At 41.1% G+C, this 17,333-nt stretch overlaps 1 protein-coding gene across 2 annotated transcripts; it reads right to left on the bottom strand.

The window, feature by feature from the left end:
- Positions 1–10,014: 10,014 nt before the first annotated feature.
- Positions 10,015–13,745, bottom strand: CCL20 (C-C motif chemokine ligand 20). 2 transcript variants are annotated; one of them, XM_004033299.4, is made up of 4 exons: positions 13,600–13,745; positions 12,011–12,125; positions 11,199–11,276; positions 10,015–10,518 (listed from the first exon to the last, which is right to left on the bottom strand). In XM_004033299.4, exons 1-4 carry the CDS (start codon positions 13,673–13,675, stop codon positions 10,497–10,499), a joined length of 291 nt encoding a protein of 96 aa, XP_004033347.1. In that variant the 5' UTR covers positions 13,676–13,745; the 3' UTR covers positions 10,015–10,496. The 2 variants fall into 2 exon arrangements, with proteins under 2 accessions (XP_004033347.1, XP_018877317.1); XM_019021772.4 differs by having other exon boundaries at positions 10,023–10,518; positions 12,011–12,122.
- Positions 13,746–17,333: the final 3,588 nt, after the last annotated feature.

Raw genomic sequence — 17,333 nt, 5'->3', positions numbered from 1 at the left:
AGTAGTTTTTCTAGCCATTCCAAATCATCCCAAAAGCACCTTCTAGCTGCAAGTCTTCATGTTAGGTACTGCAAGAAATGCAAAGAGGTAGAAGCTATGCAATGTTCTTCATCCGAAGAAAACCACAGCATTGCGGAGAGAAAGGTCATGGAGGAAGTACAGTGCATGGGAGAACAAGGCACATGCTCCATCAGTGGGAGAAATGAGACATGCTACGGACGCTCAGAGGGATGAGGGAGGAGCTTTGGCTGATCTGGGAGTGGTCCATGTAGGAGCACAATCACTCAAGCTGGATGTGCTTAATCTAGATGGAGATTGGGCAGCATTCTTGGTGAAGTTATGTATGAAGATGTGTGGACAGAAAATGGCAAAGTATGCCCATGCCATGGTAAAGAAGCCAGTGTGCCTGGAGTATGTGAAACACATAAATCACTCTAAGAGTCAGGATGAGAACTGGATCATGGAAGGCCCTGCACCCCAAGCTGAGGACTTGATAGGTAATGGGTACCCAGAAGCGATTTAGAATCCTGAGAATGATAAAATCAATATTGTGGCATAAATTTGGCAAGACATGTTCAAATAAGAAGAGAGAAAAGGCTAGAAAACCTCTTCAGAGGTGAAAGCCACAGAAAGATGAGGGCAGTGAGAATGGAAACAAAGAGTAGGGAGGAAAACTATTGCCAACCATAGCCAGCCAGGTAGGTGAGTGCCTGACTAGTGGTAAGGGTGGAAGACTAAGGGTGAGGAAGGAGCCAGACGACTTTGTGGTTTTGAACCTGAATGATTGGTAAGTGGAGAGAGACAGATGGACTGGCAGACAACAGACAGAGAGAGAGAGAGAGACAGACAGAGGGAAGTCTCAACCTCAGGGAGAGGTTTGGGGAGGAAATACTCATAGTTTGTCTAGAGAGAGAGAGAGAGAGAGAGAGAAGAAAGGGAGGGAGGGTGAGAAGAAGGAGAAAAGAAAAGAAAAAGGAAAGGAAGATGGAAGGAAGGAAGGAAGGAAGGAAGGAAGGAAGGGAGGGAGGGAGGGAGGGAGGGAGGGAGAGAGAGAGAGAGAGACAAAATGGAAAACACCTTTTTTCAAGCTGATGCTTTCACCCACACCGGTTCATTGGCAAGCAGATTTCACCAAACAGAAAGTGCGGCTGATTTTTATGGTAGGGCAGGGAGGAGGGGCGAGTCAAGTCAGGCCTAGACAAATCAGCTCTGCCAAGCTGAGCAGAATGCTGGTGGCAGGAAGAGGCAAGTGGCAAGGGCAAGCCCTGCCCTGGGAGCCCTGAGGGTGGAAACCGAGGAAATGGAATCATTTCAACAAGTGAAACAGCATCTGGGCCAAATGGAACTGCACCCAACATGCCAAACCCAGGGAGCCAAGAAACGAGGTGGCAAAAGAGGGTGGAGGCAAGCACTGCGACCTCCTCAGACTTGGCTGCGTTGAAGGAGACAGACACCACGTGCCCTTTCTAATTGCGTTTGACAACATGCCCAGGGACTGCCACGGAACTGCTGCAAAACAGGACAAAGAGCCTCTGCTGTTACAGAGGGTGGTGCAGGGGGACACAGGGATGCCCTGTGTGTTTTTCAGGGAGAAAGACGTGCGTCACCCTTTGGCTTGAGATGTGAAGCAACTGCTGCCAAATAATTCAGGTGAGATGGGATGTTCATTAATTCAGAAGTTTTTCCAGGACTACGCCACTTGATAAACAGTTCTACCCCCAAAATGGGGCTAAGATTGATGTGGGAAAATTTCTGGAGTAATTCACATAAGAAAAGAGAGGAATGTGTAAAAACATGGTTTTGGTGAACAACGTTAGAAATAAATTGGCCGGGCGAGGTGGCCCATGGCCATAATCCCACCACTTCGGGAGGCCGAGGCAGGTGGATCACTTGAGGTCAGGAGTTCAAGACCAGCCTGGCCAACATGACAAAACCCTGTCTCTACTAAAAATACAAAAATTAGCCAGGCAGGGTGTCACATGCCTGTAATCCCAGCTACTCGGGAGGCTGAGGCAAGAGAATCACTTGAACCTGGGAGGCAGAGGTTGCGGTGAGCTGAGATCATGCCACTGTACTCTAGCCTGGGCAGCAGAGGGAGACTCCATCTCCAAAAAAAAAAAAAAAGGGTATGAATACATGCAATAAATCCCAAAGGACCCAGCATGAGCCCCCATTTGCTCTTCTTGGCTCCTTAGTCTTTAGGTCCTTTACGTATATGGATCTGCTTGTAAATTTCAACTCTCAGTACTAAGCAGGCTCTTTCTTCCCTGGATTTAAGCCTCTGAGGCACTAAGCCCATTATGGCCTGAGTATGAATGAATCTACATTCAATACTTTCCTCATCACCTGGAACTTAGGTGAATTTCTTCAAATTAAGAATTTCAACTTTAATTCACCTAAATTGAAGATTTTAGATTATTGAATTTTAACAATCTCTTAAAATTATTGTTTTTTCAGGTGAAGGGAGGGGGGCCAGAATCAAGAAAAACGAAAAAAAAAAATGTACACCAGCTTTTCAAACTTGTGAGCATTTCCTGCCAGAAGTGCTTTGATGTCAACAACAAAAGGAGTACAAATTGTGTTGTACCATTTTGGAGAACGGGCAGGATTTTCTGTAACTACATCATTGTATCGTATTTATTGCTAGACATCGTTTATTTGTTTTAATTGAGTCAGAGCCACAGAAAGAACACAAATTCGAAGAACCACCAGACTCGAGGAATGTAAATGATGCTGTGTGCTAAGGCAATCCCCAAATCACAGTTCGAATGCATATTCAAGTTTTCCGAACTTGAGTTGGCCCCAGCTGGAGTCTTGACACTTGGTAAGCTCAGTGAAGAAAATTTTATAATCTTAGGGGTTCTAACTTATGAGCTACCCTTTCAGTCAGAGTAAAGAAAGGCCCAGTGCAACAGTCTTCCACGGACCTATGTTATCTCCAAAAACTAAGACTACACTCTTGGGCCAGGCAAGGTGGCTCACGCCTGTAATTCCAGCACTTTGGAAAGCCAAGGCGGACGGATCACTTGAGGTCAGGAGTTCGAGACCAGTCTGGCCAACATGGTGAAACCCCATTTCTACTAAAAATACAAAAATTACCCAGACGTGGTGGTGTGTACCTGTAATCCCAGCTCCTGGGGAGGCTGAGGCAGGAGAATCATTTGAACCTGGGAGGTGGAGGTTGCAGTGAGTCAAGATCACACCACTGCGCTCCAGCCTGGGTGACAGAGGGAGCCTCTGTCTCAACAACAACAACAACAACAACACCACAAAAGCCATGGCACTGATGATTTATATTGGGAAAGAATGTAAGGTGAGAGGAGAAGAATCTTTAGACTTGAAGTGTAAAGATGCTTGGTGTTTAAAGGTCAGGCAAAAGAGGTCAAACCAGTAAAGGAGAATAAAAAATAACAAAGTGATTGGAAACTGCACTCCAGCCTGGCTGATGGAGCGAGACTCTATCTCAGTAAATAAATAAATAAATAAATAAAGACTACACTCTTGGACAGGTTTAATCAGACCTGTCTTCCTTGCCCTATCCAGGGTCCTTTCTAAGCCAAGGGGAAGACGGAGGCTTTGTTTCTGAGAGAAAGGCAGGAAATTGTGTCAGCCTCTACACAGATATGAAGTTCTCCACCCCCATCCTCTGTCCCTTTTCCCAACTTTATTGTCCTCACATTTCATACATTTATTTGGTGGTATGTGTTGTGTGTCCCCACTTCTAAACCATGAGGCACTTGAAAGCCGCAAGGTTGTCTTGTTTATCCCCAATGACTGCCTCAGGACCTGGCACAGAGTAAGTGTTCAATAAACATCTCTTGGTTGAATGAATAAATGAGTGAGTGAGTGGAAAACATTATTTTTATCCAATAAACTGTGAAGAGATGTAGCAAGAAAGAAAAGTACAACAGTGTGATATATGTCTGGCACTGCTAGGGAAGAAGGTGTCCACATCACAATTGAAGCTTACTCCTTGGAGAAACAAACTTTTTATTTGGAAGCCTTTTTAATCCAAAAAAAAATCTAAAATGCTCTAATACTTTGATGGTACCTTCTAGAACAGCAGAGCAAACAGATATACAAGAAGATTGCAAATAAACAGCCCCAAGACTGAGCATCAGGCACCGGAAGTGCTGCCGTCTCCTTGACACAAAAATATCTTATGCCAGAGGCCAGGAGGGAGCCGTGAGACCAACTCTAGACTCCATTGTATCTCTAAAGACTGTGTGACCTTGAGTAAGTTTCTTAATTCTCCTGAGCCTCAGTTTCTTTACCCAAGAACAGGTATAAAAATAGAGTTCAGAGCTCATATTCCAATGAGGTACATTGGCAATCTTAGCAGATGATATTAACATACAAATGCTTAAATAATCTAAATATTATTAATGACATGATTACTACCCAAATCTTTGTATTCATCTTTTCTTTCACATACTGCTAGTGCTTCCGTCCCAATTCTCCTTTGTGCCTCCAACTGAACTCCACAATGCCCCCCATGACCTTCAGTGGAAACTTTTTTCTGTTGTAAAGCAACTTCTCTGTCCTTCCATCTTCCACTTCTCCATCTCCTGGCTTCATCTGAAATCTGATTTTATGGCAAGAACACTACTTCTCCCTGGGGTCTTCTCAAGATGAAGGGGCTCCTCTCTCACTCCTCTCCACCACAGGGCCAGGAGTGGGTAGAGACCAGTGTTCTTGTGCTTCCATGATGGCACTTTCTCATTTCTACACACCTTTCCCATCATCTTCTTTGAAGCATATGGATGTCATTAGACTATCCACTTCCCCTTCCGCTGGCTGTCAGTTAATGGCCTTGATCAGTTCTTCAGCTCAGTGTTCCCTTTCATTCTTGTTGACATCAGTGTGGACAACTTTGTACCCATGTGGCACAATGCCACTTATTCAGTAGCCCTGTCCCCTTGCATAGTAAATTCCAATCCAACCCAGCCTCTATTTCTAAGTAGGGTCAAAGAACATGCTAAATAACACCACAGGAATGCAATTAACAAAACCCACAAGGTGGGAAACCACAGAACAAATGTCTTGGTTTCTCCAAAGCATAAATTGCAAAGGAAAAGGAAAGGAGATGGGGGCTGGTGGTGAGGAGCTCTCAGATTAAAAGCGAAAAAAAAAACAAGCCAAACAAATGAAGTGTGTGGACCTCTTTTGGATCTTCATTTACACCTTCATCTACATCTTTATATCTTCATTTAAGGAAAAGATGGATGCAAATAATGTTTTTTAAAACAATTTTTTTTAAGCAAGCAAGAAAATTTGAACACTGGACATTGGGTGATATTAGAGAATTAGTGTTGATTTTTAAATCCATGTGAGGGAAATTGTACGTTTTTAAAAGTTCATATATATATATGTACATATAGAGAGAGAGGGAGAAGTACTTATAAGCAAAATAATTTAATGTCTAGAAATTGCTTCAAAGTAATCCAGGGGGATAGATGGGAAGAAGTGGGTTGGGTGGTGTAGATGTAACAAGATTGGCCGTTAGTCAGTTGAATCCAGATGGTGGATACATGGGCGCTTTTTATATGATTCTCTCCACTTTTGTACTTTCCATAATAAAAAGTGGAGGGAAGCAGGGCATGGTGGCTTATGCCTGTAATTCCAGCTCTTTGGGAGGCTGAGGCAGGAGGATGCTTGAGCCCAGGAGTTCAAGACCAGCCTGGGCAACATAGTGAGACCCCAACTCAATTTTTTTTAAAAAAAAAAAAAAGAAGGAAAAAGTAGAGGGAAAATCAATGGGAATGACTCATCCATCCTGGTAGCCTTCCAATCATCACCCTGCTACCCCACCACTTGAGTTGCACACCCACAGTCACACACTTGGACTTTGGCTCCTGGAGCTGCTCCAGCCCCTCCAGCCCTCCCATTCTCCTGCTCTTTGACCACATTGAGGCCTTTTATCTGAGGGCCTCCCCATACTATCTCAGTGTCTCAGATACCTTTGGACCTCATCTCCTGTCTCTGGTCTAGACTGCATGGTTTAGCACTTTAACCCCTCTCTGAACCTCTGTCATTGACTCTTGCCCTCTTGTCGTTGCACTGTGCCTAGATGCAAAGCCTGACCCTAAACTAGTCCAACTAGTCACCACTGTCTATTCTTACACCCAAACTGCAGCAGGCCACCTGGTGTGTGCCAATGGAAATCACAGCAGCTTAGTTATCTCCAACTTCAGGGAACCCCAACACTGCGGAACAACCTTGAGTGTACCCCTGTGTCCTCTACTGACTATCTCAAAGCTTCTCCATTCATGTCAAAGCTCACTCATCACTCTCAAAAGGTGACTAGTCTTTCACCAAGAAAAGCAAGACCACCAGATTCAAAGTCTGTCAACTTCCTCCATCCCAAATTGCAAAATTCTCCCCACCTACTCCTACTCTTTCTTGAGTGAATTTTGTTCCAAAGGAAGAGATGACTCAACTGAACCATGTTCTGGAAACCCGCCTTTTGAGAGAAGTTGAGGTACCATTTGTTACTCTTTCAGAATCTTCAACTCTTTATAATATCTTCAATCTCTCTCTCATTCTCTCTCTCTCTCTCTCATCTCCCTGACTCTTTCAATACTTTTCCATCTAAAGATAAAAGGCTCCCCTTCTAGCTTTTATTTCCTCTTACCTTCATTGCCAAACTACTTGTCACCATTCATTCTTCAACCCACTGTCATTGGGATTCTCTCTCCTACACTACCTCACTGAATACTCTTACAGTTACCAATGACCTACAGATTGCCAGGGGCAAGACATTATTCCATCCTTATCTTACTTACCTCTTAAGATGACACTAATGGAAAGCACCAGGGAGGCACCGAAGAACTTGGAGACAACTCTGAGAATACAGCAAGTCAAATCCACACATACGGCCTATGACTATGGCCAGACATCAGCAGTCTTACACAAGAGACTTTTGGAAAATATATGACCAAAAACCTCAGAATCATTCAGATGGTTAGAGTGTGTTTAGGAGACAGGACTAGACTCTTACATAAACTAGCAGTGGTTCTCAAGAAGACTGTACAAACAGAAAGGGCTACTTAGCCCAGGGGAGAGCAAAGGCATCCTGTGGGGTCACCTCAGAGAGTCAAGGGGCTTGATGCAAGTTTAAAGGAGACCTTCACCGTATCACTATTGCTTGAACCTAAGAATAAGAGTGAATTCATGTACTATACATGTCATTAAAAATAAGTTCAGAGACAGAAGATTCTAGTAAAAGAAGTCAAAAACCAAAAAGTACATGCTGGATAGTTCCATATATATGAAATCAAGAAAAGGCAAATTAATCTATTGTGAAACAGGTCAGAAAAGCTGCTACCCCTGGGTTGTACAAATGGAAGGGAACATGAGAGCTCCTTCCTCTGCTGTGTTGAAAACATTTACTGTCTTGAAGGAGGCAGGGTTGTTTCACAGGTAGGTGCATATGCAAAAATTTATTAAGCTGCACAATTAGGATTTGTGTATCTGGGCCAGGTAAGGGGGCTCACACCTGTAGTGCCAACACTTTGGGAGGCCGAGTTGGGCAGATCATGAGGTCAGAAGTTCGAGACCGGCCTGACCAACATGGAGAAACCCTGTCTCTACTAAAAATACAAAAGTTAGCCAGGCGTGGTGGTGGATGCCTGTAATCCCAGAGACTCAGGAGGCTGAGGCATGAGAATTGCTTAAACCCAGGAGGCAGAAGGTGCAGTGCAGTGAGCCGAGATCATGCCACTGCACTTCAGCCTGGGTGACAGAGCAAGACTCCATCTCAAAAAAAAAAAAAAAAAAAAAAAAGATTTGTATATCTTACTGCATATAAATTATTTCAATTGAAAAGTAAATAGAAAGGCTTTTTTTCCAAAATGAAAAAAAAAAAGAGAGAGAGAGAGAGAGAGCTGTGAATTGGGAGTGGCATCCCTAATCTAAGATCATATTTAATCCAGTGAAAACTAGAGCATTAAATATTCAAATTACATAGCTGAGGCCCTGCTCTCTGATCCCAGCCTTAACAAACCAGCTTTGTGATTCCAATTTGACTGCTCAGGTAGCTTGCTTCTCTAATCTAGCCATGTGCTTGTGTCCGTATACTTGACGCTTGGATGCTTTCGTTGTTGATTAATAAATTGGCATTCCAGCCTGGAGATTTCAGTCTTCAGAAACTCACTTAATACTTAGTAGTAGTCCTGGCCTCAGAAGATTCAGACAGCTTCAGAGTGCTAACAAAATTTTCTCCTTTCCTGACTCTACAAGCCTTACCTGCTGAGGCCTTCCAGCAATGAGACAAATCTGCTGCGCCCTGAAAATGCCTTGCTTTGACTGTGCTGTTCCAACAGTGACTGATGGGAAGGAGAGAAGGGGTGTCTGGGATAAGTCCCAGGCTTCACAATCCCACCTCTTCTGCCTTTTTTTTTTTTTTTTTTTTGCTGTGGCTGTGACTGAGGTTCACCATTTCTCAGCCTCCTCATTGCAGCTGTCTCTGGTACCTCTGCTTTCCATCCACCCCACCTCCCTTTCCTCTGCCGTGCAGAGACAACATGTATTTTGAGCTTTACAGTGGTTTCCCAAGGGCTCCATGGTCAAGCCCAAACCACCACACATAGTTGAGATAACAGTTTAACTTAATCTGCAGCTACTCCACCCCTGCCCCCACTTGCATATACTCCTCTTCATCCGGTATTGCTCGAGGGTGGTGTGATTGGCGTTTGGGGTGGGACAATTCTTCACTGTGCAGAACCATCCATTGCATTCTAGTGAGTTTAGCAACCCTGGCTCCTACCCACTGAATGCTTGTTGTACTCACCCTCAGACATTGTGACAACTACACATGCCCGCAGATACTTCCAAACACTTCCTGCTGTCCCTTTTCCAACTGGCTACTTCCTACTGATTCTTCATACCACAAGTATTGGGCTGAATCTTGTGAAATTGTCATCTTCTCAGGTCAATGACATCAAATATTGGCTACTTAATGTGATTCAACTTCATAGTACTTCTTCTGGAAGCCCTCAAGAACAATGCCCAATGATTTCCTTATTAAAGTGCTTACCACCAAGTGTTGTAAGAGCTGCTTTACTCATTCCTGCCTCTCGCCACATTGCTCAGCCTTAATTATCTAGCAGCAAGTTACTAAGTTTTAAGTCACTTCTTCTCTCTAGCACTTGGCACGGTGCCCAGCACATACTGAACCTATGTGTGATGATGAATCAACACACAGGATGTTAAGCATACTTTCCCTGATGATTCAATGTTGCTGTTCCTGAGGATGCAGACGCCCTTGGGGACTATTGAGCCACTGACTCTTTTTTGGCTCCACATCAAGTGACCCACCACTGCCCTACTTTATGGCTTTATGTGTCTTGATTTTGCGTCATATCATCAGCATGTCTGCCTCCAGTGAGCCTGTGTGTCCTTTGGAATCCAAGGCACTCTGTGAACCTTGGTGCATGAATGTAGTGATAGTAACTACTAGTTCCGAGTCTTTTCATCTTGATTGCTGGGCTCTTACCAGGTTTCACACGTTTGGGGGCTCCCCGCTGGTTAGCAAGGCAGCCACTAAGAACTCTCTGAACAGTCATTTTCCTTTCGGAAACTGCTTAAAGATGACTCGGGAGGACTTTTAAATGGAGAAATGTTCGTATGCTGAGATCCTGGCTGGTGACAGAAGGATGGAAGAAGTGATGCCTGAAGGTATATTCTAAATGGTTGTTATGTCCCTGTAGTCAAAAGGTGTGTGGGCATGGTTTCTTATTTTAAACATTTTTTTTTAAATCAATAAACATTGGGTTATGAATCTCAGATATAGGATCTTTTTCAACTTTTAATCTGGATGACTTTGAATTAAAGAAAAAAAAGAACAACTGTTCCATTATAATTCATGTAAAATCAAGTCCAGGGCCATGAGGGGCCAAGATAAAGGGAACAACTAGAAGTAAGTGGAGGATATAATTTCTTAGAAAATTCTTATATTTTCTGTTCCTGGAAATGGTTTCAATACACATCATAAAAATGATATAAAACTCAATCAACAGAAGAACTTTTTGTTTCTTTATTTTCAATATTTGTCTTATTAATATTTTTCTCATTTTATGATGAAATTACAACAATTTAGGAGACAAAACAATATAAACAAAAGAATGTTAAATAGTTTTTTTAAAAAAAATAGCTTGTTGCTTGCAAGAAAGTCCATATAATCTTATTCCCCCCCCAACATAATTTTATACTTTGCACTAAACCAAAATAGCTTATGGAAAATTAGTATTAAATAGCTAAACACAGAAAACCTACAGCTATAAATAACATAAAATACCGTTTAACTTTAATGTGATGCTTAAACAAAGCAAACTATGATGCAATATGAATCAACTTCATTAATTGGACAAGTCCAGTGAGGCACAAATTAGATAAGCACTAAACCCTCAATGATGTGCAAGTGAAACCTCCAACCCCAGCAAGGTTCTTTCTGTTCTTGGGCTATGTCCAATTCCATTCCAGAAAAGCCACAGTTTTTACATGTTCTTGACTTTTTTACTGTAAAATGAAAAAGAAGAAAAGTGTAAGTAATGACAAGGTGACTGCATGGTGGGAATGACTTTGGTACCTAAAGGTTGCTTCATCTGCCCTTAATCTCAACTCAGTATGTCAAGCAGCTCAGAGTTCAGATGAGGAAATTGAGGTTTAGAGAGGATGGCCCTTGCCCAACCTAACTCAGCTCATTAATGACAGAAACAGGCTATGGACACTTATCTTGTGTCTCCAAGTTCAGTATCTATGGCATGCTGGTGTTAGGTGCCTTCTGTCCATTGATAAAGTGTTACTGTCTATTATTGTCAACGTAAATCAGAACCATTGATCTCTGTTTAACTAATGTTCATTTTTCAGTTTTTAACAAACAACCAAATGCCAGATTGCCTTTAAATTATATAAATAGTAGGCATCTTTGCAACAAGAATCAGGCAGCTAGTAACTATCAAATGCATAGAGAAATCTAATACATCATGTAAGAAATCACTAAATTAAAATAGTAATAACAATGATGATGATCTGTAAGTGGAAAAATGCATTCTTTGTTTTTGTGGTCCAACTCAAATTTTCCCTTTAAAAATTCCACAATAGTTAAACTAAAGAATCCCAGGAAACCTACGGCCCACCCCTTTGCACACTCCTCTTTCCTCAAACATTTGCAAAGGCTAAATGTCAGTGTAACATACCTGAGGAGACGCACAATATATTTCACCCAAGTCTGTTTTGGATTTGCACACACAGACAACTTTTTCTTTGTGTGAAAGCTGAAAAATCAGAAAATTTGATTTGTGTTTAACAAACTTTTCAATGAGTTTTTCATAGAACATACAATGGAAATTTTATATTCCAGTTGATTACACACTAAACATTTCAGTTGATGAGGTAAAATAAAATGCACAAAAAATGCTTCTGATGAAGATTAATGCAAAATCAAAGTGATTCTCTCTCTGCAGTGTAACAAATAATAGTACAATGACAGGAAGATAAAGTCCCAGAATTGTCATATAATTTTGCTATTGGTGGTTACATAGAATATGTATGTATCTGATCAATAACTTGTATAATTCCAAAATATAATATCCTATATAAATCAAGAAAATTATATGTGATAGTATAATTAGTCTGAGATTTTACTTTTGGTCTCAAACACTTTCTGGTAGAAGATGCTCATTTCGAAATGTGTATCTTCCCTATTTTCCTAACACATCACTTTAATAGCCTTAGAAAGTGATTTTTGCCCTATACTAGTTCCTTTTGACCAAAAAATTTTTTAAAAAAAGGTTTCGCCTTATTCCAGTCCTGTTTAAAGTGAACTTTAAAGTAGATATGTACTAAGACAAAGCTATCTTTGCCACATCATTTCTTTCTCTTTAAAATAAGATCTTATGTTCAAAACATCAGTAATTTCTGAATGAAACTCTAAAAAGGCAAACATTTTTAAAACTGAAGTTTCTAGGTATTCCTGACACAACTGAATTACAATCAATTAATAACTTACATGATAGCATTGATGTCACAGCCTTCATTGGCCAGCTGCCGTGTGAAGCCCACAATAAATTTAGGATGAAGGATACGGTCTGTGTATCCAAGACAGCAGTCAAAGTTGCTTGCTGCTAAAAAAAAAAAAAAATGAAAGGTATTGGATCCACATGAATAAACTTATCCTGTGATTGGTATTATAAAACTACCTTAAGTTGTGAAAAATCTAGTGCATCTCATGTATATGATGAATAAACCACTTAGAGGAGGAGTTTCAATGTCTTCGAAACCTTTGTAAGGTCATTGAGAACCAATCTAACATAGTTTACAGTTCTTTGAAAAAACAGTTTGTGTGCCGAGAAGTTTTGGTTCACTAATAGAATTGAGAAACACATGACTTCTCATAAGTGGGATATCTTCAGTAAGAAATACAAATTGACAATGTTTCATTTCAGTTCACTATAATCATTCAAGAACATGAGCAGCCCTTTCCCTACTGCTTGAAGGAACCCTTATGTAGATAAACTTCCAAAAGCAGAAAATGAATAAATTGGCAGATTTTAATCTATTATCTGGCTACTAAGTATTGAGAAATAGAGCTACAAAGGGAAATATGATTTATAGGAGTGAAAACACTTTGAAATTGTCCTATTAATTAATAGGAATGTTTAATTTTGTTCATAAAAGTTCAACATGTGGTTGGGCATGGTGGCTCACGCCTGTAATCCCAGCACTTTGGGAGGCCAAGGAGGAAGGATTGCTTGCCTCCAGGAGTTTGAGACCAGCCTGGGCAACACAGTGAAGCCCTGTCTCTACAAAAAAAAAAAAATGTAAAAAAATTAGCCAGGTGAGTGGCACACGGCCGTGGTCCCTGTTATTCAAGAGGCTGAGACTGGAGGTTCACTCGACTCCAGGAGGTTGAGGCTGCAGTGAGCAGTAATCATGCCACTGCACTCTGGCCTGGGTGATGAAGTGAGATCCTGCCTCAGACAAAAAAAAAAAAAAAAAAATTCGATGTGCATTTTTAGGAATGCACCTGTTGCTAAAAGTGTTGTGTGACTATTGAGCAATAAAGCAATACCTGGACATTCCCCTGAGTCAGATTACAACATGCTGTAAGGTAAGGGATTAATGTTATTTCAAAGTTGGCAAGCAATGTCCCCCATGCCTTGTGGGGATGTTGATGTCAGGTATTATAATCCACTTCTACAGGATGAGTTTTGAACTTTACCAAAACTATTAAGTTGGGAGGTACGAAAGTTGGGGACACAGGAGGATTCTCTACATTTCAAAATGGCCCCATCTACTGGTAACATTACACGCTTTATAGCACTCCCAGAAACAGCACTTTGGCTTTATCCTGAAGTTTAGGGGTCTCTAAGAGCCCACCACTCCCCAAATCTGCTGAGATTGACAGCAGAGAGGAAAGCCTGATCCACAGCAGTAACTCTTCTCTCCTCCACTCCACCATGGCAGACAACTTCCATCACTACCTCTTGTATACTTACTAACAGTTTTCCACCCCTTAGGGACCCCCAGTTGAGCTCAAGGCTAAAAGGAAAATGAAAATAGTCTTTCTTCTGTGCTAGCGGAAAGAGCGACACTTACCTTCTGATTCGCCGCAGAGGTGGAGTAGCAGCACTGACATCAAAGCAGCCAGGAGCAAACTCTTGGTACAGCACATGGTTTTTAGCTCAAAGAACAGATCTGCTCAGTGTTGAGTACCCAGTTCTTTGGGAGTGCTGTTATGTTCTGACAGCAGCCTGGGATGGCCCTATTTATAGCAAATATTGGGAATGTACACAGAAGGCGTGTTGCCACATGGGGTTTTCCCCATTGATCAACTGGCCCCATCATGTCATCATAAAAAAAACCCGCAAGGAAAACTTCCTGCTTTTTCCTCACATTGGGAAGGTGCGAAGGTCAGGGTAGGGGACAGGAAGTTGAGAAGGGGAGAATCCTGTTAAATTCTTTGTATTTGCAAAGAGCAAAAGCAGCTCAGCCCTGTGGCCCAGAAAAGACTTTCATCCAGTTTTAACTTAATCATTTTTGTGTCTGAAAATAGAGGATTAACAGCGATACAAAGGTCAGCCCCACACAGGAACATTCCAGCACTCCTATTGTTACACCCTATTTGCTTTCCAGAGCCTGTCAAGGAGGAGGGGGAGGAGGAGCAGGTGGGATGCCAGGCATACTCTGCTACACATTTACCATCACATGGTTGATGTTCAGCTGTCATGAAGAAGACCCTGAGTTGCTAGACTAACATTCAGAGCAGGTACTATAACAGTGCTACAGTACTGTCCGCAGTTAGAGTGGAAAATATCAGCCTTTAAGTAAGGCTCAAACCTCAGCTTCACCTTGATTTAATGTCAACTCCTCTAAGAATCTTATACATTCACATGGCTTTAATCAATATTGCAGTTCAGAAAATAATCCTTACCTACCTTTAACTCTCCATGATGATGTACTAATATAACTCAATATAGAGCCTCAGAATCGTTGAGGAAAAAAAAACCTATCAGCAGTAGCTAGTCTGCACAGCAAATGTCAAATAACAGTACTAATGATGATAATGTAATATGAATCCCTAACCTAAGGCAGTATAAGAACTCTCCACTAGACCCAAATAGGTTGAAAGTAAAAGGATCAAAAGAAAGGTATACCAAACAGTAAACAAAAGAGAACTGGAGTTGGTGATGCCTATATCAGACAAAATAGACTTTTTTTAATGTTACTGGAAATAAAAAGGGACTTTCATGGTAACACAAAATTAACCCATTGGGAAGATATAAAACCTATAACCATATATATACCTAACTGCTATAGCACCCCAAACTACAGAAAGCAAAAACTGACAGAATTGAAGGGAAGAATAGGAAATTTTATTTTATTTTATTATTATAATTTTTTTTTGAGACAGAATTTTGCTCTTGTTGCCCAGGCTGGAGTGCAGTGGCACCATCTTGGCTCACTACAACCTCCGCCTCCTGGGTTCAAGCGATTCGCCTGCCTCAGCCTCCTGAGTAGCTGGGACTACAGGCACGTGCCACCACGCCCAGCGAATTTTTGTATTTTTAGTAGAGACGTGGTTTCACCATGTTGCCCAGGCTGAACTCCTGACCTCATTACAGGCATGAGCCACCGTGCCCGGCAGAATAGGAAATTTAACAATAAAAGTTGACAGCTTTGGTACCACATTTTCACTAATTAATAAAATTTAGGCAGAAGATCCACAAGAAAATAGAAGACTTGAACAACACTATAAGCCAAATAGACTTAGCAGGCATCGAAGGACTACTCTATCCAACATCAACAGAATAGTTGCACATGGAATGTTCTCTAGGATAAAGCATATGGTAGGTTATGGAACAAGTCTCAATAAATGTAAACCGACTGAAATCACATAAAGTATACATTCAAACCACAATGGAATTAAATCAGAAATCAGTAACAGACAGAAAGGAAACCACATATTCCTAAATAACCAATGTGTCTGGCCGGGAGTGGTGGCTCATGCCTGTAATGCTAGCATTTTGGGAGGCCGAGGTGGGTGGACTGCCTGAGGTCAGGAGTTCGAGACCAGACTGGCCAACATAGTGAAACCCTGTCTCTACTAAAAATACAAATATTAGCCGGGTGTGGTAGTCCATGCCTGTAATCCCAGCTACTTGGGAGGCTGAGGCAGGAGAATCGCATGAGCCCAGGAGGCAGAAGTTACAGCGAGCCGAGATCACGCTACTGCCCTCTAACCTGGCCAACAGAGACTCCATCTCAAAGGAAACAACAACAACAACAACAACAACAATGTGTCAAAAAAAAAAAAAGTCACTAGAGAAAGTAGAAAAAAACTTTGAAATGTAAAAAAAAGTCCACAACATATCAAAACTTATAGGATGTAGCAAAAGCAGTCCTCAGAAGGAAACTTATAGCTGTAAACACTCACATTAAAAAAAAAAAAGAAACATCTCAAAACAATAACCCAACCTTCTACCTTAAGAAACTAGAGAAAAGCAGAGCAAGCTAAACCCAAAGCATGCAGAAGGAGGGAAATGAAGATTAGAGCAGGAATAAATAAAACAGAGAATGCAAAACAATAGAAGAAATCAACGAATGCAAAAGTTAGTTCTTTGAGAAGATCAACAAAACTAACAAGCCTTGACTAGACCAAACCAAACAAAGGAAAGGGAGGTTAAAAAAAAAAAAAAAAAAAAACAAAAAAAACTGTATGCCAGTAAAATTACTATGCCTACAGCACAGTAAAAAGATCATACACCATAACCAAGTGGGATTTATTCCAGGAAATGTAATACAACAAATCAATCAAATAAAAAATAAAAATGATTTGAAAAGCAACTGACAAAATCCGACACGTTGTCATGACAAAAACACTCAACTAACTAGGAATAGTTGAGAACTTTCTCAACCTGATAAAAGTCATCTATGACCACCTCACAGCTGATATGAACAAAGATGAAAGACACAAATTATTGACCCTCATTCAAGAAGAAAATAGAAAATTTGGGATGGGCGTGGTGGCTCATGCCTGTAACCCCAGCACTTTGGGAGGCCGAGGCGGGAGGAGCACGAGGTCAGGAAATCGTGACCATCCTGGCTAACATGGTGAAACCCTGTCTCTACTAAAAATGCAAAAAAATAGCCTGGTGTGGTAGCGGGCGCCTGTGATCCCAGCTACTAGGGAGGCTGAGGCAGGAGAATGGTGTGAACCTGGGAGGTGGAGGTTGCAGTGAACCGAGATCGTGTCATTGTACTCCAGCCTGGGAGACAGAGCAAGACTCCATCTCAAAAAAAAAAAAAAAAAATAGAAAATTTGAATAGAGCTATAACAAGTAAAGATATTAAATTGATAACCAAATATTTTTCACAAATAAAACCTCAGGACCAGATTAATTCACTGGTTAATTCTACAAAACATTCAAATAAGAATTAATACCAGTTCTTCACAAACTTTTTCAAAGTATAGAAGAGAAGGGAACACTTTTCAACTTCTTCTATGAGGACAGTATTATCCTAACACCAAAATAAGATAAACACATCACAAGAAAAGAAAACAACAGACCAATATCCTTTCCGAATACAAACACAAAAACAAAACAACATAGTAAAAGGACCATACACCATAACAAGTGGGATTTATTCCAGGAAATGTAATACTACAAATTAATTGAATAAAAATAAAAACTATATGAAAAGTAACTAACAAAATCCAGCACCTTCTCATGACAAAACACTCAACAAACTAGGAATAGTAGAGAACGTCTCAACCTGATAAAGGTCATCTATGACTGCCTCATAGCTGATAGCATACTCAGTGTTGAAAG

Source organism: Gorilla gorilla, chromosome 11 (genome assembly GCF_029281585.2).
Source record: "Gorilla gorilla gorilla isolate KB3781 chromosome 11, NHGRI_mGorGor1-v2.1_pri, whole genome shotgun sequence".
NCBI classification, from domain to species: Eukaryota; Metazoa; Chordata; class Mammalia; order Primates; family Hominidae; genus Gorilla; species Gorilla gorilla.
This window is presented reverse-complemented; position numbering and strand designations above follow the sequence as displayed.